Source organism: Manacus candei, unplaced genomic scaffold (assembly GCF_025592945.1).
Source record: "Manacus candei isolate 608988 ecotype Guabito, Panama unplaced genomic scaffold, ASM2559294v1 h1tg000020l, whole genome shotgun sequence".
NCBI lineage: Eukaryota > Metazoa > Chordata > Aves > Passeriformes > Pipridae > Manacus > Manacus candei.
In genome coordinates, this window is record NW_026138068.1 from 1,635,768 (window position 1) to 1,660,438 (window position 24,671).

Genomic DNA, 24,671 nt, shown 5'->3' on the forward strand with positions numbered 1-24,671 from the left:
GTATTACAGTCTGTTCTATCATTTAAGAAGTAATAACATATTTATATATCTTTTATTACAGAGTGATAGCCCGGAGAGAAGGAAGTAGATATTTAATCCATGTACAATATAAAGAAATAATAGAGCAGAAAAAACACTGTCCCATTCAACAACATTCTAAAGATGCTTTTTAATTAGACATTTAAGCATTAAACATTTCTCAGTAGTAGGTTAAACTACTCAATACAGTAAGTTTCAGTGCATTGTCCAAGCAGATGTGGAAATGCAAACACATTCAAGGGCTTCGTGGAAACCTCGTGTTAATCCCCTCAGTTTCCTCAACACACAGCAAACAGTTACAGAATTTCTGGCCTTCAGTTATGAGACCAAGAGCCAGTAAATCCTCCAACTGTTGGGAACACAACACTGTCACCTGCTCCAGTGGAAAATCCAGCCTGTGTAAATGTTCCTGTAAGCAGGGAATTACCTGATTAGTGGGGTTAAAACAGGCCCCACATCATCTGAGTGAGCAGAGCCATCGCCACCCTACTCACACCTGCACAGGCTGCTCGGGCTGGCCCAGGTGTGTGTCACACCTGGGACACAGCGATGGAACCCTTGGGTGCTGCCAAAAAAAATGTATCCCGAAAGAAAAAGAGTTGCCTTTTCCACCATCATCTAAAGGAGAGAGAAGAAAAATCTGTGCAACGTTTTAAAATGAGCTGAGAAGAGCTGGTTGATGGTGGTGGCTGAGCTCGACAGGGCCCACCTCCCAACTCTCAGAGCCAAAGATCCTGGGGGATCCCTGCTCCATGGGGAGTAGAGGGGCTGCAAAACTAACAGTGGCAACAGCTCCCATGACAAATAGGGCAGAGCAGCAAGGAAAGACTTTTACATAAGATAAATGTCTTCGTTTCATCTCCACACCGGGAGCTGCCATCAGAGCTAAATCTGGGAGCGAGAAATGGGCATATGGGACTTGTCTCCTGACATCCTGCTGCTATTTCCTAGAGCAGACTGGGACTGCAAATCACCTCCTCTGTGACTCCTTCATGAGAAGAATTGGCACATGGTTTTGGCAGCTACAAGCCTGACAGACAGCAGAGCAGGCAGGCCACCGCTGTGGTAACCCCACGGGAATCGAGCTCCCAGAACACTGATCGGAAAAAAGAGAAAGGAAAATGAGGGGAATTGCTGGTGCTTTATGGTTAGAATCTAGAGGAGCCCCTCAGCAGGACATAGGAAGTGCAACCCAAGGAGCAGCCCCAGCTCTGGCAGGTGAGGAGAACACTCCACTCTCTGTTCCCTCTTCATGCTTTCCTGGTCAAGCCTGAGGAATCTGACAGGACAAATCACCTCCCTCCTTGGGCTTCATTTTTAAAGGTTCACTGAAAGAGCACTTATCTGGGACAAGAATCAGTTATGTCTTACATGGCCATGGTGTTGGTATTTCAGAATCAAAGATACAGACATGTCTGGGGATGAGTGATTCCCAAACACCCGCGTGGTCCATGAGAGCCCTACTCCGCTATCAGCACATCGGTCTTGCCAAAGGAAGGACAGGAAATCATCTGAGAAACTGAAGATCACATTTAGGTTATCTCACAAAATCAGCATAAAAATAAAAACTTAAACCTGGTATTTACAGATTAACAAATAAAAATAAGAAGTGGGACTATCCAAACTGCTATTAAAGTGACATTCAACAATTAACTGGAACCCTGATATGAGTGTAACATCCTCCCTCTTCCCTTCCTTTTTTGTTATAAAAACAGTATTTACATATTTTTACTTTTTTTTTTTAAAGAGAACTGGTTGACATTATTGCTTGATCCTTTTTAGGAAAGACATTCCAATGAAGCAATTATTCCACATGCTGACAAAACACAGAATATACCACTTCAAGAGTGACAAAAGTTAACATTTTGTTCATCTAAAAATTATCTCCATCTGCCAGGTCAGCAGATCACATGTAAATATAAGCCAATCAAAAATACATTTTACAAAAAATAATCAAGTTTCCTTTTTCAATATGGCAGTAAACATGATTTGTTCTTCCACTCTCACCTTCCACAAACTTCATTCTAAATAGGAGCTTACTATTTGTTCACAAAAAAAAAAAAAAGATAAATTTGATTAAAATTGTTATTTTCATAAACAAACACAAAGCCCAGCCAGACACATCTACCAGAGGTCACAGCTCTGAGTGCTGAACACCTACACAGTTCGACAGCGAGGGGAGTTCCCTGCATCACAGCACTCCCAATTATCTTCATTTTCCAAGACTTTCTGAAGTGCTAACCAGGAACCATGGGTCCTCCTGGCAGGCAGGTCTGAAGTGACACCATCCCCCTGACCTGACAGACACAGCTTTGTATTTGACTATGAATTGAAGCAGCTTTCTCCACAAAACAGGAAGGCACCATGCACAGAGCAGTTGAGGCAGGAAGCAAACAGCAGCAACATGACATGGGGGTTTAGGTTCAGATGAGTTAAGGCTTCTGTTAAACTTCTTTATCTTCTTCTAGTTAGAATCACTGTCTGGAAGGAAAAAAACAGAAGGAATTGAAGTAATGGTGTGACACGGTCAGACAGTCAGCCCCTCCCAGGGACCACGATAGGAAACCCCCCAAAATGTGTATTTCTGTTGTAGTGTCACCTTGGTATTGTCCTATTTAACATATTAAAAGCTCAAAAGCTGCCAGAAATTCTGCTGGAACAACACAAGGTTTTCAAACTGTGTGCAAGCCTCGGTTATCCAGCACCAGACTTGTTCTTGCCTGCTGGAAGCACCAAGAAATCACAGCCCCAACAGAGCAAGGGTTGTGACAATTAAATTATCTGCAGAGAACCAGTGACACTTTCACCTGAGAGTGAAACAACACCTGCTCTGCCCTAACACACAACTACTGACAGTCCTGGTGGATGTGGCAGGGTAAAGGTCTCAGAGTTAGTGCTGACACAGTGCTTATTAAAGAAAGTGTGGTTTTGTCTCTGCACACCCACACTTAGCAAAGCCCCCCTTCCTGCCCCAGGTACCTTTTCAAACCTGATTCTCGTAATGGCTCTGTCTCTTCTTTGATTTCAGCTCCTTCAACCACTGAGGAGACTTTTCTTCTGACCTAAGATATAAAAAAATAATCTTTATTCCTTCATTATGAAAACTCATTATAGAAACAAAAAAAGAAATATCCAATTTCTTGCATTATTTTTTTTTTCTTCCACCAAAACCAGTATCAGCATCGTTGGGGTTGGAATTCTCTCACCTGTCCTCCTTCTCCACACTGGAGGGCAGCACTCTGCTCCCGGGAGTCCCTAGCTGGGCTTTGGGGGATTTGAAGAGCTGAGCAGAACCGGTGTCCCCAGCACTCTCAGACTCTTGTCTTTTCCGTAGCTGGGCCTAAATACAAAAACAAAGAAAGGGATCCCTTTAAGCAAGCATTCAGGCTTTTTTTTTAATGCAAACCAGATCACTCATTTATAAAAACAAAAAAAATTCATGCCTAAAATCAGGGCAGGGATTCCTTATAAAGCATCAGCAGCTCCTGAACTGGTTTATCTCTCACCTGATGTGCTCTGCCTGCGCTCACCTTGAGAACAGAGTGATCCATTCCTGGGAACACGGGGAGTCTCTGGGCTTGTACCGCAGATGACCTCGGAGTATGCTGGATCTTCTCTTCCTCCTCAGAATCTTCCTGTTGCATAGTTTTCTTCTCCTCTAATTAATTGTTTAAAAAAAAGCAGAGTGGGGGGACCATTAGTCAGCTTTTCATCTATCCCTTGTTCTAGATCTCTCCTTCCATTCAAGTGCAAATGAAGAGCAGGATTTAGAAATGTCATTTAGAAACTCCCGCCTTACACCCAAGCTGATCACAGCTGATTATTTCAGGTAGCTGAGGGATACCTGTGGAATCCTTGAACATCCAGGCATTATCTGGTTCTTCCACCAAGGAAAATCTGTTCTCAAACTCCAGTCCTCTGCTCCTCCTCAGCGAGTGGGACGTGGGGTTCCGGCGGCGCCGCTTTTTGCTGAGCTGCACCCGAGTTTTGAGGGCACTGGAGTCCAGGACAGCCGTGTGCTGGAAAAAAACCCCACACCCTTCAACCAGCCTGGAAATAAACTCCATCTCCTCCACAATGACTTCCCAACCCCCGTCATTGCATTAACCCATTCAGTTTATTAAACTATTCGCCTGCTTATTATTCTTGTAGTTAAAACTTAAACAGAATTTATGGTGAGGGGGTGGTGCATCGTGGCTCTGGGCTGTGGATGTCTGATCTGCATTAATTATTTGCACTAAATTAATACAAAAAATAACTGCAATAAATAGGAGTTTGGTTCCTAGAGTGTTTTATGAATACAGGTCTTCCTAGCTAATAGCAGCTGAAGGCCAATCTGAAGAGTGGGATCTAAGAAGAGCAAGTACGCAAAATCCTCTCCCAGTGCAGTGCTGCAGCTTCCCTGCCAGCCACAGACATTCAAAGCCACTCACCAGCAACAAGGACACTCCAAATTTAGTGTCACAGCATTCAGAAAACGTCTGTGATCAGTCACTTCCAACACATCCTATAGGCAATAACATTTACAAACCAAAACTAGGAGCTGTAATTTATTTACTTGCTTAAAGCAATTTGCTGTTAGAGACTTCCCTGCAACCAGGAGATATTCCTGAGCCTCCTCTTCTTCAGAAGATGTGGGTTTGTTTCTTTTCCAGAGATTTCAGGTCAGGAATAAACTACTCAATAAACAGCATTTTCCAGCTGTACTTGGAGCTACTCATGTTTTACTGAGACACCTTTAGCAGCCCAGGGACAGCACAATACAGGATCTTCTGGAAGTGTTCAAACACCGTGTGGATGTGGCACTTGAGGACATAGGTTAGTGGTGGCCTTGGCAGTGCTGGGGCAATGGTTGGATTCAGTGGTCTTGGAGGACTTCTCCAACTTAACCAAAGTTCTTGCAAAGAACTCTAACCTCATTAACTGTGTATGGCCAGAAATTCCTGGTCTTATACCAGTGCAAGATTTTTCAGTATGAAAAAATCCTTTAAAATGCAGCTATGAGTTATTACAGAAAGAGTCTAATTGTAAATAAGAAAAATATTAGTGAATGCCTTTATAGCCTTAAATCTGCATGGCTCACAGCACATTGTGTTATTTAATTATGTTTCCAGTGTTCATAAAGCCATTTAATTCTTCTGTTACAGCTCAAAGAGAAACAGCAACTCTAGGAAGACACTGGCAGTGCCCAGAGCAGCTGGAAGTGTTCAAGACCAGGTTGGACAGGGTTAGCAGCAACCTGGTCTAGTGGAAGGTGTCCCTGTCTATGGCAGGGGGTGGGAATGGATGAGCTTTAAGGTCCCTTCTAACCCAAGTCAGCCTGGGATTCCATGTTTAATTATCTGAGACCAGCAGCTTTATGGAATCTCTCGGAACCTAAACATTGCAGAGACTAGAAGAACTTTGATCCTAAGCGTTTCAGGCAGGAAGGCAGCTGAGAAAATTCAGTGTGGGAAAGGAAAGGCAGAGGAAAACTGGGTGCAAATTTTCCAGAAGAAACTGCTTTGCAGTGATTAACACAGGGAACAATACAGGTGACACAGAAGGAGAATTTCTGTTTCCCATGATGGCAACTTACATCAATGAAGGAGAAATCAGTGGTCTTGTCATCAGGGAATGTGTCTCCCGCAGGAGGCAAATCAGTCCCATCAGTGGAGTCCATGTCAGTGCTGGAACGGTCCAGGCTGGTGCTCCTTTGGTCTTTGTTGAAGTCATGGTGCTCAGCCAGGGAGGGCTGTTCTGTCTGCGAGGACAGCGAGGACGGGCGGCTGTTCGGGGGCTGCTTCCGCGTTGAGACAACGTCATTTTCCAGGGAAGGGGATTCGGGCACAAAGCTGAAAATGGAGCAAATGGCATCTGTGAGACTTCAGGGTAAACAAACACCCTGCAAGGACAGTCTGGATCACACGTGGTCAGGAGAACTTAAATAAAGGTGGAACTGAAACTACAGCTATGAGGAGCCAAGGCACCTTTGGAGGCAGCAAGTACCAGCAACATTTGGGTGTGGATCCCTTCCATCAGCTTTCACTCCTTGGATTTACAGTATATTGGGGATTAGGGTGTATTCCAGCCAGCCAGAGGCTTTTCCCTTCAGGAATGCTGGAGCTGAAGGAGAGGTGGGCACCAGGTGGCACCCTAAGGCTGGGCTCTGCAGGCAGAGCTTTAGGGGTGGCTCAGGGAGAGCACACAGGGTGGCAGGAACTGCACACCAGTGCTGGGATGCTCCCAGTGTATTCCTAGGATTCCCTCCTTTGCCTAGACTGACAGGAACGAGCAATAGTGTCCAGGACCCGCACCCCAGTGCTGAGATGCTCCCAGGGTATTCCCAGAAATCCTCCCTTTGCCTAGACTAACAGGAATGAGCTACAGTGTCAGGGCTGAAAGCTGTTACAGTGGTGTCTCCCTTGGTCACACAGGCTGGAATATTCCTTTAAACAACAGGATAAAGTAGGAATATTCTACTGTCAGTAAAAATCAGGCCGTATTGCTTCTAATTCCCAGTTTAAAAAAAAAAAAAACAGAACCAGAAGTATTTATGGAATTCTAATTTTTCTCCTCCTCTTGGAGGAAGTCTTTTCTAACTAAGCACCATTTCTTGAGCACATATCTAGGAAAACTGTTCTAAACCCAAAAATACATGAACATATCAATATATGCCCGTTTTTTAAACAATAAACCTTAGTATTTGGTACAGCCCACAGTGACAGCAATCCTGGGAAGAAAACACTCAGGAGTTTACTGCTGGATAACAACATCCATCAGCACCAGTACATGGTACAATGTCCAGCCTGGCAGAGCAGACACTGCACAGAGGGCTTCCAGCACACGAGCACAGGGAATGCTGCTTCCTTTCTTCACCAGTGGGCCCCAGGATAATTAAGAATGGCACTAATGAGCTCCAGGACAAGTTTTTGTCTAGGATTTTTGCTTCGAATGATATTTGGTATCCACAGTGTCAGGCTTTAGACCCACTGCAAGAATGGGGAGAGGAGAGACAATCTGCAGGCTTAGGACATTTCATGGAAATTAAAGTGTGTGTTGAAAGGATCCTGTCTGATGTGCACATCTCCAAAAAGCCTCTTCCCTGCTACATCCCAGGGCTGCAGCTGATACAACTCCCTAAGGTTTTTCAAACCAAAATATCCGAGAGGAAGATGTGACAGAAATCCAGCTGAATTTACACTGGTTGGTGGTTCCTCATTCACCAATCTTCCCAATGGATTCTCCTTTGGAGTTCCTGCACAATTACACCCCCGTTACACACAGATTCCTGTGGCAAAGCCCATCCCCAAAAGTGGGAAGGATGCCTGGAGTCGAAACCCTGTCATGCACAGTGGATTCTTTCCAGCTGAACAGCAAATTAGGGGGGAAATTCCCTTCAAAAAAATGAAATTGAAAACACATTTTCAGTTCTCATTACTGAGATGTATAATGCACCTTTTCCTACTGCTTCATTAAGATTTCAGGGTTTATAAGCATATCCATAAACTGCCCCCAGTGTTCCACAGGTGCATTTACTTCTCTGAAAAATCATCCTTCATGTGGAGCACAGAAAACCAGTAGGATGGTTATCACAATGGGCAATAAACTGAGATCAATCCTCACTTTCACTTGCAATTAAATTTAATTAGTTTTAGCAAGACAGTGTTAAGAGGCCATAAAGAATGTGTTGCTTCAGCATGTGAAATTAGGAGTCAGAAAGGAAAGGAATCCTGCTTTTATACTGCTGAAGAGTGAGAATCCAAAGGCAGCTCTCACTGTTTGCCTGGTGTGTCACACAGGAAACAATGTCCATTCAAAAAATCCCAGAATAATTTAGGTTGGAAAAGCCCTCCAAGACCATCGAGTCCAACCTGTGACTGATCCCCACCTTGTCACCCAGCCCAGAGCACTGAGTGCCATGTCCAGTTGTTTCTTGAACACCTTCAGGGATGGGGACTCCACCACCTCCCTGGGCAGCCCCTTCCAATGCCTGACCACCCTTTCCAGGAAGAAATTCCTCCCTTTATATGCCCTTTTGTATTCTGTAGCTGCAGGTTCCCATCTAATACAGGTGTCTATACACTGTCTCTGGAAGTGTTCAAGAACCAAGCAGACGTGGCACTTGGCCATATGGTTATGTGGGCACGGTGGGATTTGGGCAAAGGTTGGACTCAATGACCTTGGAGGTCTTTTCCCATCCTTAATGACTCTGTGCTTCCATGAAGATGAGTTCATTCACAGGTGCATTAATGAAACACTCCTAAAATGATCACTCCATGGCTCAAACACCGGGAAATGCCCAAACCTAGAGGTTCCCCCAGCACAGCACAGGCACAGCAGGGTGGTGACACCGTTGGGTCCCCGCTGTCGGGGCGGGTGCGTGCGAGACACGACACTACGGGTGTGCAGCTGGGAAGGGATAAACTCTGAGGGAAGTGAGCCAGGCCAAACAGGAAAGCTGGATTATCAACGTCTCCTGCAAGTTCCTGCCCCCAAGCTGAGGCCAGGAGGAGGCAACGAAGGCAGAGCCCTGCTCATAGCACCCGTGGTGGGATGGGGAGAACATCTCACTGGTCCTGGCAGGGGCTGCCTGCTTCATAAAAAATACACTGCAGACAAAATGCACTTGCAATACATTCCAGGAAGATTTCCATTATTTAAAAGTACATTAATCTCATTCCTCTCCGAGTGCCTGATTAATACATGAGTAATTCCCCCACAATGAGCCATAAGTCAAGCCAAAGCAGAGCAATGGGGTGGCAAAATGCTGAGAAGTCTCTACACTGTCATCATTACACTGTAAAAAAAGCAAAACCCAAACATTCCTTACGGTGGAAACAAAATTGCCGCACATGGGGATTGAATTCAATCCTTCAGTGCACTGGAACGTTTAGGTGGAGCTGTTCATACCAGCATGGATGGACTGAAATCACTCTCCAATGCTGTCTGCTTCGGAGCTGAGATAAGCACCTTTGTTAGGAAACTGATCTCAGAAAATGTCTGTACCATCCTGAAATCAGAGTTAATTTTACAGCAGCCTGGCTGTCACTGTTGGCACGTCACTCAGCTCGCTGAACCTCAAGCTGAAAACTACCCTGATTTCATAAGCAATAAAATATTTATAACACACAGTTCTCAACTGCAGAACACACCAAACAATTGACATTATTGTCAGCTATAAGATCTCAACGAGCACAGCATTAAAAACCATGTAAAATGCTATTTTCATACTACACTGAGCAGACAGGACACAGGCTCAGGGTAGATCAAGCCATAATTTACACAAAAGATGTAAACTATAAAAAACCTCACACTTTGCTGCTCTAGGTTTATTTCATTACATCATTTTAAGAAGAGAAAAGCATCAGCAATACAATCTTTCACTCGACTGATATTCCATTTCATCCTCCACCACAATGAAACACTTCAGAGTCTGGAAGTGGCCACAGTCCCTCAAGGTGTATCAGAGCACATGGAGAGGTGCATCCCATGTCACCACACCCAGCACCCAGAGCCCTGTTCCAGAGGGATTTGCCATTTAGCCCACCTGGTAGCATGGCTGTTAAGGCAATGCCAGTGGGAGAGAAACAGATTTATAAGCAAATAAAACACATAAAAGTGTCCAAGGCCAGGTTGGACAGGGCTTGGAGCAACCTGGTCTAGTGGAAGGTGTCTCATGGCAGAGGGTTGGAATGAGATGAGCTTTAAGGTCCTTTCAACCCAGGCCATTCTGGGATTCTATGACTTCCTCTCACTCCTCAGCTAAGAGAAGCCTCAGGCCTGCAGAGGGCCACGTCCCCCTCACCTGTCCCCGCTGTGCCGCTGCTCGTTCCAGGTGCCGTACTGGCTGTCGGGCTCCTGCACCAGCGTGTCCGTGTCCTTCGCTCCCGGCGCCTGCCTGGAGAAGCACTGCCTCAGCTGGTCCTGCAACGAAACATCTCGTCAGTTGGCTGAGAGATTAACAGGTTTTATTGGCAACAGTGGGTTTGAATCTGCTAGTTAGACTTGGTTAACGTAAAACCGGGAATAAACTTAGACTTGGAAAACAGCTGTGAACTCGGAATGACATTCTCTATACAATAAGCATTGTTTTCCTGGGCAAATAATGGATTCTAGAGGCTGGAAGTGACTCCCTGGTTTCAGTAACTCCAAGCTGCTTTAATATTGCTCTTATCTCATTGCACAGAATTTCTCAAAGCACCTAGGCAAGCACAAGGAATTCTGCTGGGAACGGCATTTCATCTCGCAAGCACACAAGGCAAACATCAACTCTACTGCTCTTTTCTCGGGTTTAATAAAAGGACCCATTTTTTTCCCAGCTTTCTTTGGAAGACATTCAAAATAAAATGAATAAATAAATAAATAAGCACAGGGCCCCTATAAATAAATAGCACAGAAAGCCCTTGACAAACTGATGTGTGCTGAGGCAACGTTCAAACCCAGCGCAGGACAGACCATGCTGGATTTGCTCTGTTCTACTCTGACCTCTCACTTCCTGAGTGTTTTTATTTCATGGATCTTCTGCTTTCATAGGCAGGAAAGAGTGGATCCCAGGCCCTTTCCTTTCTGGGGAGAGAAGTGTGTCAGTGCTGGCACCCCAAATTTGCAGCAGAGCAATGTCAATAAAGCCCTGCTGCACCTTTGCTTTGCAGTTGTGCTGAGTTACACACTGAGGTTTGAGTCATGAAATCCTACACTGTGAACACATAATTAACTGTTGGTCCCTTTCACCTTCATTACCCTGAACAAATACAAACATGGCTTTCAGCTCCAAATCAGCTTTGCTTATCAAGATTTTATCTGACAGCAGATTACATGGTTTTTCCACCTGCCCTTGGGAAAATCCAAGGATTTTTCTCTCTTTGTAAACCCCTCTACCTCAGACCCACCTAGCAGAACATATTTGTGGAAACTACCAACACATCTAGTTATGTTCAGGCAGCACACACAAAGTAGCAATAATATTAAGAAATCCCATATTTAATATAGAGAATTCCTTCATATTTTTGAGAAAAAAAGAGATGCATGTTTTCTTCACTTTATACACCTAAAGAATGCTGCCTTAAGACTACAAAAACATTAAGGATAATTCACCAATGCTGATACTTGGCTGCTGAAGAAGTCCCTCAACACTTCCACCTCTCATAACCAGTTCTTATTTCCCAGGGGCCACAGCAACTCTCCAGCCCTATGGCACTCTCTGCTGCTGCCAAAGTGTCTCTTTTAATGCAGAGAGAAACAAACCACAAAAGGCTCCACCATTTACTCCAACTACCACCATACACCATGACAGGACAAAGTTAAATTCCCAGTTTGTGATACTCAAGCAAAACTGGGGCTCAGTTTGGGAGTTATACAGAACAGATGTTTCCTGCTTTTCATTCCAGATGTTCCTGCAGCCCCAGGATTCACTGGCAGTGATTCTAACAGTTTATAGAATCGTAGGACCGTTAAGGTTGGAAAAGACTTCTAAGATCATTGAGTCAAACCTATCATATATGTAGAGATAGATAAATAAATACATGTACACCCAGAGACAAATTGAGTTCTCACATTTCCCAGTCCATGCCAGGTACAAGATTCCAACCACAAGCCAGGCACATGCTGCTTCCAACAAGAGAAATAGTCTGGTACTCCTTAGAAACCACACGGCATTTCTTCCTGCTTGGCTCGGGTTTTCGCTTCCACAAATTCCCTCTGTAACTTCCCGATCCTGTGATTTGCTCCAGGGACTCCACTAACACCCCTGGGCTCGGCCTTCTGCTCTCACCTGGTAGCCACAGCACCCTTGGCAAGTGGATGCACTTCTAGGAAAGGCACTAACAAATGCCAATCGTTCTTCTCACTCCCTTCCCCCACTGTCCACGCTTGTCCAGGGTTTTTTTTCCAACCTGAAACTCATTAGGAATTTTTTTTTCCAATCCCAATCTCACATTACAAGTTACCCTGTTCTTGTAATCAATTTGTACAGGGTATTTTCCGCCAGCTATGACTAAGGGCCATTACTCCACGCATGGCATAGACTGTTTTACTGCAATCATGTTGTTTCTAGCTAGAAAACAGTCTAAAAAGCTTAGAAACAAGAATGGGAGCACTGGGGAGGCCTTGTTTACGCAGTGCTGTGTTATCTGGTCGTGGTGGTTGGAAGGAGGTGCGTGGCCAGCCCTGATAATGCCGGCGTGGCAGCCACGGGGAAGTGCAGATGCAAATACATGGCTGGTGTGAGGGCTCAATAATTCTTAATAACATCTTACGCTGCAGACAAACTGATCTGCACATATTCCTCAGTTTCAGGCAACGCTTGACTTGATGTTAATAGATACTTGAACTTTGAGATGCCGTTTTACAGCCAACATGACACAATTAACAGCGTTAATTCTCTATGCTAAACCCAAAACAAGCCTGAAAAAGAACTAACATTACCACTTCTGAAGACATTGTGAGATTAAATTCAGTGAAACAAACAGAAAATCTAAACATGAGGAATAAAACCCTCCAAATTCCAAGAGATCTGTAATTCTCTAGATTCCAGAGACTTTGTTATATTCGGTATTGCTATTGCGTTTTGCTTCCGGAGGAAGCTACTTATTTCAAGATGACAGTGTCTTTCCCTGACAGTCCCTTTCAACACATACTTTAAATGATTAATTGGAAAGCATAACCATTCTTTAGGTACCAAGCACAGAAATAAGGAGTGGGAAGAGGAGCTGATCCTCTCCCCAGCTTGTGGAGGAGGTGTTGGCTGAGGGCACGGAGGAAAGCAATTTATAGCCTGTGAAGCTCGGAGGAGAGGGGTGTGCTGAGCAAAAACAAACCCTAAAAATTATCCTCTCCAGAAGGTGATTATTAACAAGCAAAGAATGATGAGTTTTAGCTTTTCTTTCAAAGATCTCTTTTATATCATTTTCACCACGCTCCAGAACAACTCGAGGCGATCAACACATGAAGCCAGGCCAGGTACAGCCATTTCCTCCATAAACAAAATATTCAGGATACAGTAAAGCCAGACATTTCAAAGGAAAGGACAGTAAAAAGAGGGATCTAGTGTCTTTTTAGAGCCAGAAGATAAGCCCAAATTAGGAATTTTCTTATTTATAATGACAGAAAAATCTCCCCAAATAAATACCACACTCGATCCAAGTTTCAAATGCTGTAATTCCTTGATCTTTGATCTTTTAACTTCCCAATTCTTATGCTAGGAGCAGGAAAAAATTGACTTAATTTTCATATAAAATAAAGCAGCTGAGCTGTGTCCTGCTTTGCCTCTGCTTCTTCTTCTAAAATGAGACATTATGATTATGCCTTTTTCAGTCCTCCCTTGGAATTAAACTGGGCTTGGCTATAGTCCAGGGCTGATTACTCCTGCAATTTCCAGTTCCTGAAAATGATGCACACACAATATTGGTTCTACCGGCCCAAAAATTACCCGTAGCTCTGAGTGAGCGGAGACGTTTTTGTGAAAAGCCCTCCCGCACTAATGTGAAATAAAGACCTGGCATAGGAGGAACGCCAGCTCGGAGAGATCTCATGAGTCAGAAGCTGCACAGACAGTTTCAAAAATATCTTTGTTTGCAAAGGAGCCTGAGACATCAGCCAGGGGAAGTGACAGCCCACAGCTTGAGTGCGAATGTTCAAAGCTAAAATCCACTGGCATAGACTGGATATGAGGAGGAACTGCACAATGGAAGGAAGTTTTGACCATCTGCCTTGTTAATACAGAACTCAGAGAAAAAACTGTGCTTATTTCTTGAAAAGTGCCTTTTTTTTTTTTTTTCATTTTCTCTCTCCTTTTTTTAATCAAAGAAGTCAGAGATTTGGTCAAATTGCCCCTTAAGTGTGACACTGCATTTAAGCACAGTTTACAAGTCCTTTCAAATCCAGAAAACCATCACAACTGTTCCCCTGCAGACTGCCAGGAGGATGGCAAAATACCATCTATTCTATTAATTTTGTATTCTATTAATATTGTATTTTATTATTTCACAGTTGTCTCTGCTTTGACCAGGATGCTGGGCTCCATGACCTTCATAACCCTTTATAATCTGAATTATTCTAGGATTATTCCAAGAACTATTAATAGAAGGTAAACCATACATTTTGGACTACTAACAGAATTATCAGGACATAACATCATATTGACACCAACCAACACCAAAAACCCACCACACTCAGAGGGTCTATGGGTCACAGCCCATAGATTTTTCTTTGGAAGTACCCAAATGCCGAAACAGTAAGGGGAAAGTCTGACTCCATGGAATCAGCATCCCACAATTTCCATCCATACTCACTATCCGGCGAACGAGCGCTGCCCACAAGGAGTAAGTCATGGCTCCCTCCCAACGTTCCCGTTAGTTCCTGGCAATCAGGTGAGGAGATGGACCAACTCCAGGTTTAAATTAGTTGCTGAAAGGAGTAAATGCCTCAGGGAATGTCCCAGGCTGGGGCAGCACCTTCTGCCCCCACCCTCCAACGCTGCAGCCACAGATAAACAGTTCCAGGAATTGAACAGCTTCTCTCTGACCTCATGGATGAGGAAAGTTAAAGACCTCCAGCGCCGGCTCCACAGCGGGCAGAGCCACGTGGGACAACTCCTCAGCCCGCCCCAACACCCCATCCAGCACAGTGTCCTCACACCAAGGGACTCCACCATCAGCAGAGATGATGCCCCAGGTCCAAGAACAGGGACAAAATTAACTGAATTAATCAATCTCAGAACCTCCAGGTCTTTCCATTACAATACAGGCCACTGTGGCCAGGTAAGAAGACAGCAGTGAGTAACCTTGGTGTCTGCTCAGGAGGAACATCCCTCTGCACTGTGTCCAGTTCTGGGGTCACCAGCAAAGGGAGGACACCAACCTGTTGGAGCAAGTCCAGAGGAGGCCATGAAGATGATCAGAGGGAGGGAGCACCTCTGCTGTGAGGAAAGGTGGGGTTGTTAAGCCTGGGGAAGAGAAGGCTCTGGGGTGACCTTAGTGCAGCCTTTCAGTACCTGAATGGGCTCCAAGAGACTGGAGAGGGACTTTGGACAAGGGCCTGGAGTGACAGGACAAAGGGTAATGGCTTCCCACTGCCAGAAGGCAGGGCTAGATGGGATATTGGGAAGAAATTCTTCCCTGTGAGGGTGGTGAGGCCCTGGCACAGGTTGCCCAGAGAAGCTGTGGCTGCCCATCCCTGGAAGTGTCCAAGGCCAGGTTGGATGGGGTTTGAAGCAACCTGGGATAGCGGAAGGTGTCCCTGCCCATGGCAGGGGGTGGAACAAGATGAGCTTTAAGGTCCCTCCCCACCTAAACCATTCTATGATCCCACTGCCCTGGTGCCTCCTGGGCTGAGGATGACAAGCCAGTTTATTGTGGAGAACTGGAGCTGGTGCCACTGCCGGATGCATAAGCACACACCTGGGGAAACACAGGCATGCTCCCTGTGTCTGGAAGCACTCACACGACATATTTAGCACTCTTAGATCCTAAGGAGCTACGCTGCTCTGCTCAAAAATCCTTTAAATAATGGATGTTCTCCTCTCCCATGGGCAGTGGAGTAGTACCAGTCCCACAGTGCCAAACAACTCAGAAATGCCATCAGCCTCGACATCTTCCCTGTTGCTATGCAACCCAGGGCTGCCTCTCCATATGTGTTTTCCCTGCCTCTTCCACAGGGATATGATACACAGCCACCAATTACATCCCAGCTAAAAGCTGACAGCATTTCCCTTATGAAACATGGGTTGTTTTTAGAGGGTGACTGGTTTAATTCTCCACCTTTTCATTGCTTCCCAGTTTGAGGCGCAGGCCTGAATCCCAACCCCTTCTCCCTGGAAAGGCACGGCAAAAATCCCAGAAAAGCAGATGTATGCCAGCAGAAATCAGGAATATGCCGACGTTCCTTCAGCCCTAACCTGGGGAGCAAATGCCAGGAGTGAGAGTGACCAGCTGGAACCCCGGCATCCTGGAGGGAAGAGGCCCGAGGTCTTCCCAAGTTGCTCTATCCCATGACACCGTTAGCTCAGCTATCTCCTTTGGAAAGCCCCAGCTGCTCCCACAGCAGCCTTATTATCTCCAGGGCCATGGCCTTGCTGACAGGGAGCCAGCCTTGATCTGAGAACCAAACCCCTTTGCTTCAGCACTGAATTGAAACAAAACAAAATCCACATGTTTCACATATATCCCTTGGAAATGTGCACGTGTCTTATGCTACAGCAAAAATATCTTCATCTTGATCAAAACACCCAAACTGTGTCACAAATGATATGACACATGGGTTAGAGCAGAGCTGATGGGGACGCTCCTCCCCACATCAGCACTCAATGCACATCCAGTGACAAAAGAGTCACAGGAAATCACTGCCAGGAAGTGCAAGGACATGGAGCTACTGGAGCAAGTCCAGAGGAGGCCACAGAGGTGCTCCAAGGGCTGGAGCCACTCTGCTCTGGAGACAGGCTGGGAGAGCTGGGGGTGTTCAGCTGGGAGAAGAGAAGACTCCAGGGAGACCTTAGAGCCCCTTCCAGTGCCTAAAGGGAATCGAAGAGAGCTGGAGAGGGACTTCGGACAAGGGCATGGGGGGGAATGGCTTTAAACTAGCAGAGGGCAGGTTTAGATTAGATATTGGGATGAAATTCTTCCTTGTGAAGGTGGTGAGGCCCTGGTACAGGCTGCAGCACAAAAGGAAGACTCAAAGTCTGCCTGGCACCGACTCTAGCTAAAATGAAGAATGTATTCGAATTAGTGCAAATGAAGTTGGTTTTGCCAGGGATCTGGTTACCATCATGGAATGGCATCAGCTCCCTGCTCCTGGGGTGACTCGTGATGCAGTTACCTCCTCGCTCCATTGAGAATTTCAAAGACATTTGAGAGTTAGTAATTTTTTATACCCTGAAAATAGAGCTGCTCTGCCTCGCTGAGAACACTCACCATGCTCACGTCATGTGGTTCACTGCAAGGCTGAAGATAGAGCAGAGGTTGACTCGATGTGCAAAATGCAGACGAGACCTAAATTCTAAATATAAACCTTGCTGGGGCTGAGCGAGCCATGACAGCACTTCCTCTGAGAGGTGGGAACGCAGAACACCAGAGCAGAGCAAAAGAAATAGCTGGGAACATCTTTAAAACCCCTCCTAGATCAACAGATTAAATTTCCTTTTCAGCCTCAGGCAGTGAAGCTGATAAGAAACGAACCCCCAAGACACCCAAGGCAGCAGGATGGAGCTGGAGGCTCCGTCAGGAAGAGCCTGAGCAGCACGGTGCTGTTCCACCTCTGAGACATTGGAATCCACACTCTCCCCAGGCCATATCAACTCCCATCAGTGCTAATAAAAGCTGCCACTGAGCAGTGAACAGGATCCCTCGACTTCAACATTGCAGGAGGCACAGGACAGAACAAGGCAGTTTCATACTGGGATGCCAAGGAGGGAATATATTTGCTTTTTTTATGAAAAGCTGCACACTTGAAATCAACACCTCCCACTAGAAATGCTGCATCTCACAGCTCTTCTGCACAGTTAACATCTCTCCACATAAGACAAGAGTTAAACTTCAAACAAACATTCCTGGGAAAAAGTGTTCTTTAGCTTAAAGCCTGGAATTAAAGATGTACAGAAAGTGATAGAATTTCCTGACAACAAGGGAATAACAAATGTGCAGCCTTTAGAGGCTGCACTGCTCGTTCCAACACACATCTCTCACAGCTTAGAGGATGTTTTAGAAGACAGCAGTCAAAATACACACAGTCACCCTCCCTCCTGTGAAACACCAGGAGTGTTTCCTGAAACTACCACAATATTTACCGAATTTCAATATAAATGGACTGCCAGATAAGGAGACTGTGAGGGTGGTGAGGCCCTGGCACAGGTTGCCCAGAGAAGCTGTGGCTGCCCCATCCCTGGAAGTGTCCAAGGCCAGGTTGGATGGGGCTTGGAGCAACCTGAGATAGTGGGATGTGTCCCTGCCCATGGCAGGGGGTGGGACTGGATAATTTTTAAGGTCCCTTCCAATTAAAACCATCCTGGGATTCTGGGATTCTAAGACTTGTGTTCAGTGAAGTTTTTCTGTAATACAATTTATTTCCCCCTTAAAGTTATCAGAGCTTTAAAAGAAACAAAGCAGCAAGATGGATGAGCACAAAATACCAGCCGTAAATCTATTTATGTTATTTTCCTATGCTTTAAGAACATGGTAAAAATCAACTCCTTGCAGCTAGTCTAAGTGAAATCACAGAGTAACATCATTTAAGTGATTATTCCTGTCAAAATAACAAGAGAGCAACAAAGGCAGCCACCAAATGCCCATCACTATGGGTTTCTGGCCCAGATTTATCCGCCAGCTACGTTCATGGCCTGTTAAACCAAAGAGAAGTTATTAAGAATGAAAAAGCAGGAACTGTTTCAGCACTGGCTCTTGTATCTTCATTAATTAAACCAAACAGCTTCACTCCTCCCCCCACCCCCAAACAAGACAAACAACTCATTTTTAAAGCCCGCTGGCTGCAAACTTGCTTCCCCCTACCCCAAAAGCTCCCTGGGAGTTTAAAGATAAAGTTTAAAGTTAAAATTCCATTCACTGATGGTACCAAAAAACATTTTGGAGAACAATTCATTGTGCCTTTGTTGAATGTTAAGGCAAAACAACTCAGCAACTACTTTTTGTAGGGTCTGTACCTATTCCAAGTTCAGATTCAAAGTGCCAACCTGTAGTAATTTGTTTTTACACATCGTTTGTTCAACGATGTTCACCACAAAGGACAGACAGACCTTGGGTAGAATCAGAGCAGGCACTGTAGATCAAAGCTCTCTGAAAAGCAAGAGAGGTGCTGTGTAGGCGTGTAAGTCAAACCAGGGCACTCACCTGCTCCTACACACTAGAGAGGGATCCTACTCTGTGGGAAAAGTCATAGTTCACCAGCTTTTCCAAGGAACAAGCTGCCTTCACAAGCTTATGCTGCTTTAGAAAGGAACACCTGGGAAGATTAACAAAAAATAGGATGGGAATTTCAGCCTCTAGCAGAGAGGGTGACAGGGAAAGGGCTGTAGGATGCAAGAAAAACCCTGGGAAGTGCCCTCCCAGCACATCTGGAACACATGTAGTGAATAAACCACTCCACTTCCATCTTTATTTTGGAATTATATTAAAAAGTGAGTCCAAACCAAATAACTGTGATTCTGCCAGATCAAGTTTGAATGAAAACACCATTTTCATCAACCGTCCAGTACACCAAGAGGAATCACTATTTAATGCACTTTGGTGTTATTTTTAGCACAAATTGGAGCAACTCAGGTAAAACACATCAACCACTTCCAGTCTGAGCAGCCTCAGAATTCATCTCTCCTGTTCTAATTCCAAATCTTCTCCCAAAGAATGTGAAACCCCTCTGAGGTTTTCCATGACTTTTTTGGCAGTGTAAGGGGAACCAAGGGCATCAAAGAACTGCCCTGGTCTAATTGTATGGCAACAAACCCTGAGATCTAAAACAGTTCTGGCTGTGAAACCAGATCTCACACCTATAATAGAACTGAGACTGATGCCACCCTGATTAAATCAGAGATCATGTTTAATGGTTGTACCTCTGCTCCTCTTACAACGAAGACACTGAGCTGAGGACATGAGATGAAAAATGGAAAACAGCCTCAATAAAGATGTCTGAGAGAAAAATCAACTTCCATTTGAGAGGTCTCACTGAAAAGTAAAAAATTCTGCAAGTTCAGCTACAGGTTCCCAGATCTGAAGTTGAAGTTTACTCACACTATCTAAACCCTGACTTGAGTTTGGACAGGTTTCTCAGCCTTGTACGATGCCAAGTTCTCCACCAGCAGCCACCAGTGCCAGCAGAGACAGGAGCTGGAGGCCACTGGCCCTCACAAGCTCCTTGTTTCAAAACTCCATCACTGAAGCACCAGCACCGAGTAACTACTCTACAGTGCACCCTAGGGCAGTAAATAAGTCAGGATATGATGAATTACACACTTCATACTAACTCCATAGTTGTAGTAAAATGTCAGCAGTTCCAAGGGCTACAACCAGGACCCCATTCCAATCAGATAACAGAGCTCAAGGTCCATATTCAACAGTCCTTCACCGCAGACGCAACGGCACCAAAGACAAACTCACGAGATCTGAGACCTCAAGTTTGAGCCCAAGTGAAACCAAATTCACACATAAAGCCAAGCATAAGCAAAATTCCTGCTGAAACAGAGGAACAGCAGCTCCAGCACTGTCACCAGTGACTTAAGAGAAAAGGTCACCCCGTGCCTCCTGATTTCTGCTCCATAAGCAGTCCCGTGTAAGACAGCAGGACGTTTGTCCTCTGCAGGTTTCACATTCCCATTTTTCAGCCTTCTTTTAAATGAGTTTTTCATTCTGATGAATCCAATAAATCTAAAACACCAGCTTAAAAAAAAAAGTCCAGAGAACTACACCACGTTAACACTGTTACACTGGTTACCAAATATTTTCCTCTTCATTCTTTTGTGCTTACTTGACAGTATTTTCTTACCCAGTCCAGCCAGACAGGACATGGATAGCAAGCTGGGACAGAAATGCTCTAACCAGAGCTGATACAAGGACTGGAAACAGCCCGTATGCAAACGCCACACCTGCCCCAGGAATGCGGCATCACCTGCACTCGGTCCGTGAGCAAACCCTGGGAGGCCACAGCAGAACTCAGTATATTTACACTTTACAATGAGTAACTGTTTTATTTAATAATAAAAAAAGGAAACAAAACCATTTTAGTCACTTCAGAAAGTTCAGGATTTACCACACCCTGGCACCAAGGCTTGGGGCCCCATTCCACACAACTCAGCTATAGTCACCCAGTTTCCATAGTTCAAGAGTTGGGCTTAAATCACCAGTTTCAGGTACAACTGAAATCACCAGTTTCAGCTCCTCTCCATGAAATAAAACAGAATAAACAGATTTATTTCCCTTTTACCCACTATAACCCCAAACCACTGCAGCTTTGCAGAATGTGCCAGAACTACAATTGGGGGTGTCAGTAATGGCAGTCCCAGCCCAGGCCCCAGAAAAGGGTTTCCCTCTCCCAAGTGGCCTCTCCTCCACCAACTTGCCATGCTATGTAATACAGACTATCCTTCCTGAAAATAACCTGGAGACTAGGAAAGGAATTTAAAGAGGGCTCAGTGTGGCACATGGCCATAGGGAACCAAGAACTCTTCATCCTTGCTTTGCTCCCAGGAATTACACCCTGTCTCTGCCCCACCACAGCCTTCACAAGTCCCACTGATCGTACCACTTCAATTTCATGACAAAGTAGCAAGTACACTGAGAAAAACACCTCTTTTTCAATAAAAGAAGAGAAAAATGATCATTTACCTTGACTGCAGAGTGGCAGCACTTAACTCTTTAACTGATTTAGCTTCAGGCGTTTTTACTAGAAAATCACAAACACTAAAGCACACCCAAAGCCATGCTGGGGAGCTGCCAGACACCAGTCTAACTTCCCAGTTTTACACTGGTACTTGTCCTACCTTATTGTGTTGCTTCAAAGATAAACCACATTTTCCCCATTCCCCAAACCTTGATTCCCTGGTAAATGAAAATATCTACCTGCGCTGCAGGAAGAAATCAGCTGGGAACAGACAGACAGCACTACCTGGAAGTGTTTTGGGGGCTATTTTTAGATGGAAAAGCAGACAAGAGGTAGGTTTTGTTACGAGATAAAATGCTGCAACAAACCCAAGGTTTTGCATTGTATTCTCTCCCTTGAGGGTCTCAAAAAGGTGCATCGCTTACAAGCTCAGGTGGCTCTGAACTGGGCTGCCTCTTCCTCAAAGAGGAAAACCTCTGCTGACTCCGCACTGAAAACCTTCGGAAGGACTCTCTGCTCCGGGACGCAAAGTGCCTGAAGGAAGAGGTTCTCTTGAAGGGAGTCCTGCTGCCACCTTCCCCGCTACTCCGCTCATGAGCCACCGCAGTAGTGACTAAATTTAGTGCTTCCTGCAAGGATCTCCGCACTGTACCCATCCACTGGGTCATGTGAGTTTGTGCCACTGTCAGTTTGTCTCCAAGGTAATCCATTTTTTCTCCAGCAGAGATGAGAAATCAATATTCAGTAGCAATTAAAATATATTCTCCTTAACAACCCTGATTTATTTTGCAAAAGAGTGATTCCACGTATAAAATATTTTCGGCTAAGGTAAACAGCACTGCACTATCACCCTCAGCATATTCCTGAAATTAAATAACTAAATATGTGAGGTTGGAGATTGGTATTTGTCAAGTAGGAAAAAATAAAAAGACTTTTCCTACTTACAATCAGATTTCCAGAGTTCCATCAAAATATGTTTAATTCAGCCGTGTTAAAGAGTGAAATCAAGGTTTAAATCCTGACACAGTCACTTGAAATGAGTCCATCTGCAAGCACAGAATTAGGCTCCTAATGTCTCATTTCAGAGCAGGAAAAGCAACTCCCTTTTTAAGCCAAGTTTTTGTTTTGCTGTAAATATCAGAAGGATAAAAAGAATCTGATTCTCCCGGCTCGGCAGCTCGGCAGGTGACAGTATATTGACCAAAGTTCTGGTGCTCCTATACAATCCATTTAGCAGCAAAACGATTAGATCTTCTGAACAGTAAATCCAAATCCTTTTCTCCCCAAAAAACTCTGCGGGAAGGTGTTAGCAGCAGCAGAATCCCCTCCTCACCAGCCTTCCTGTCTCAGGAACCATTCTCAAGATGTTCCCTCCCAGAAATGCAGAGCAAAGCCCAGGAGGCTGAAGGGGAGCCGTGTCCAGCCTGGTGCCTTCCTGACGGGACTCGGGACTCGCTGGTGCTCAGAGCCTGCCAAAAGAGCTTCTGGATGACATCAGCTCCTCTGCTCCCAGGGGATCCCAGCCGAGGGCCAGCGATGGACCAGCAGCCGGCACAAACTGTCCCCACACCTCAGAGCCGGCTCCTCTCCTTACACACCCTGGAGAGGCTCTGGGAAGGAGCTGCTGGATGCACAGCTGTTTGGAGCCTGTCTCCCTCCCAGGGTTTTGCCATGCTCCGGGCGCTCCTGACTAAGGCACACGAGGTTACAAGCAGGAGACGCTGCCTCTGGTAGCCCGACCCCTCCTCTCCGTCCCTGCCTCGCCTCTGCTCCGGAGAGGAAACAATGAGGAGGTGACCAGCCGCAGAGGTCTGCCCAAGGAAAGGATCTGGGCTGGGCTTTATTATAGTACAGGCAGGGTTACCATGGCAACGCAGGGAACAGCATCTGCTGGCTCCGGAGCAGGCAGGAGTTGCACAGATCTATTGGAATGATTCATAGTTTGCATATGTCACGTGTACTCCCTGATTTTAACCCTTCCCGGGGAGCACAGCTTTGACAGGGAATGTCCCACACCAACACCAGCAGGTTCCCACTGGGATGTGGTCAAACCTACACCCCACTCCTGCTGCTCAATGGGCACCTGGGCTGTGCCAGCACCTGTACCTGGTTTATTGTGCCATTCATGGGCTCAAACAGGACACAGCACAGGATCAGCACAGGATAATGATTAAGCCAGAGGTTCACACCAAAGCTGAACAGGTCTGACCATTGGAAGCAGGTTCTTTCCACTTTCCTACACTGTTCTCTGTTGTGAAGAAGGGCTCCATGTCATCCCCCAACTCTGCTCCCTCCTCAGCTGCTGGGAGACCACCAGGTCAGTACCACAAAGCCCAAAATGATTGGGGGTAATAAGAGTACCCCATGGATAAAAGCAGGTAACAGCAAGCAGTCAGGTGTCACCAGCCATGGAATTCCTGGGAACAGCCCACTTGGGAGGACTGGAGAAATAAAAGCTATGGATTCCAGTCAATGACATATGTTTAGATTTAAAAGTCTAAAGTCAAGCTGTGACTAGTTCAGGGCTGAGAGGAGAGAGGCAAGACAGGCATGTTGGAAGCTGCTCCTCTCTTGTTTATTCAAGGGGTTTTTGTGGCTGTTGCTTCATTTGCCATACAAAGTACCATGGTCTTACATCATCCTCTGCTCCTCTGAACTGTCCAGGGGTAGATTTAATGGAACAGATAATTTCTAGAGATTATTTGATGCAATGGTTCTTTCACAATGTTTTGTTATATCAGAAATGTGCCCTGCAGACAGGAACAAGCCCAAGATGCTCTGAGGAAATGGGGTGCCCTGCCTTTTGAGCCCTGGTTTTAAGAGCTCAACTTCACCAACCTGCAACTTGCCTCCAAGAAAAACTTCAGTAACAAAATGTAGCATTTTCTAACTTACTTCTCATTTCTGAATATAACTGTTTTGAACATTCTCAAATTTGCAGCCTAATAAAACTCATTAATGATAAAAGAGAATCCAACCAACAGAGAAAACCTTTGTCCCCTCACACACAGCTCTTCCCTTAAAGAGCTGCAGGGTTATTTTTGTAAGGAAATGAAAAGAGATCCTTTTGATCAGATGCCCCAAGAGCTGGGTGTTTCTTAGATTTGTAAAGAAATAGAAAAAAAATTAAATTTATCTCCCAGTGTCACAGATAACGCTTCATGAACGATGGGGATCCTGCAGCCAAGGCTGAAATTTAGGACTTAGTGCACATTTTTATGCTGTTTAATTTAAGCCTGATATTTTAAACATCTGAGTTTTGCAAGTGCAGCTCCATGCCTGCTGCAGTGCAGGGAAGGGGGCTTTGCCATTTCAGAGGATTTCAGGCTCTGTCTGAT

General features: G+C 45.2%; 1 protein-coding gene across 7 annotated transcripts in view; it reads right to left on the minus strand.

Annotated features, from left to right (window-relative positions):
- Positions 1 to 21: 21 nt before the first annotated feature.
- The window catches only part of KIAA1671 (KIAA1671 ortholog), a 71,214-nt gene continuing 46,564 nt past the window's right edge, over positions 22 to 24,671 (minus strand). For 5 of the 7 annotated variants that reach the window (XM_051785536.1, XM_051785538.1, XM_051785537.1 and 2 more), the window contains 7 exons: positions 9,827 to 9,945; positions 5,618 to 5,873; positions 3,884 to 4,058; positions 3,570 to 3,697; positions 3,246 to 3,379; positions 3,019 to 3,101; positions 22 to 2,520 (listed from right to left, as the gene is read on the minus strand). In XM_051785536.1, coding sequence (XP_051641496.1) covers positions 3,023 to 3,101; positions 3,246 to 3,379; positions 3,570 to 3,697; positions 3,884 to 4,058; positions 5,618 to 5,873; positions 9,827 to 9,945 — 891 coding nt within the window. In that variant the 3' untranslated portion in view covers positions 22 to 2,520; positions 3,019 to 3,022. Of the gene's footprint in view, positions 2,521 to 3,018; positions 3,102 to 3,245; positions 3,380 to 3,569; positions 3,698 to 3,883; positions 4,059 to 5,617; positions 5,874 to 9,826; positions 9,946 to 14,309; positions 14,424 to 21,758; positions 22,785 to 24,671 lie in introns of those variants that run through there. The other 2 variants (XM_051785540.1, XM_051785542.1) reach the window with 2 other exon arrangements.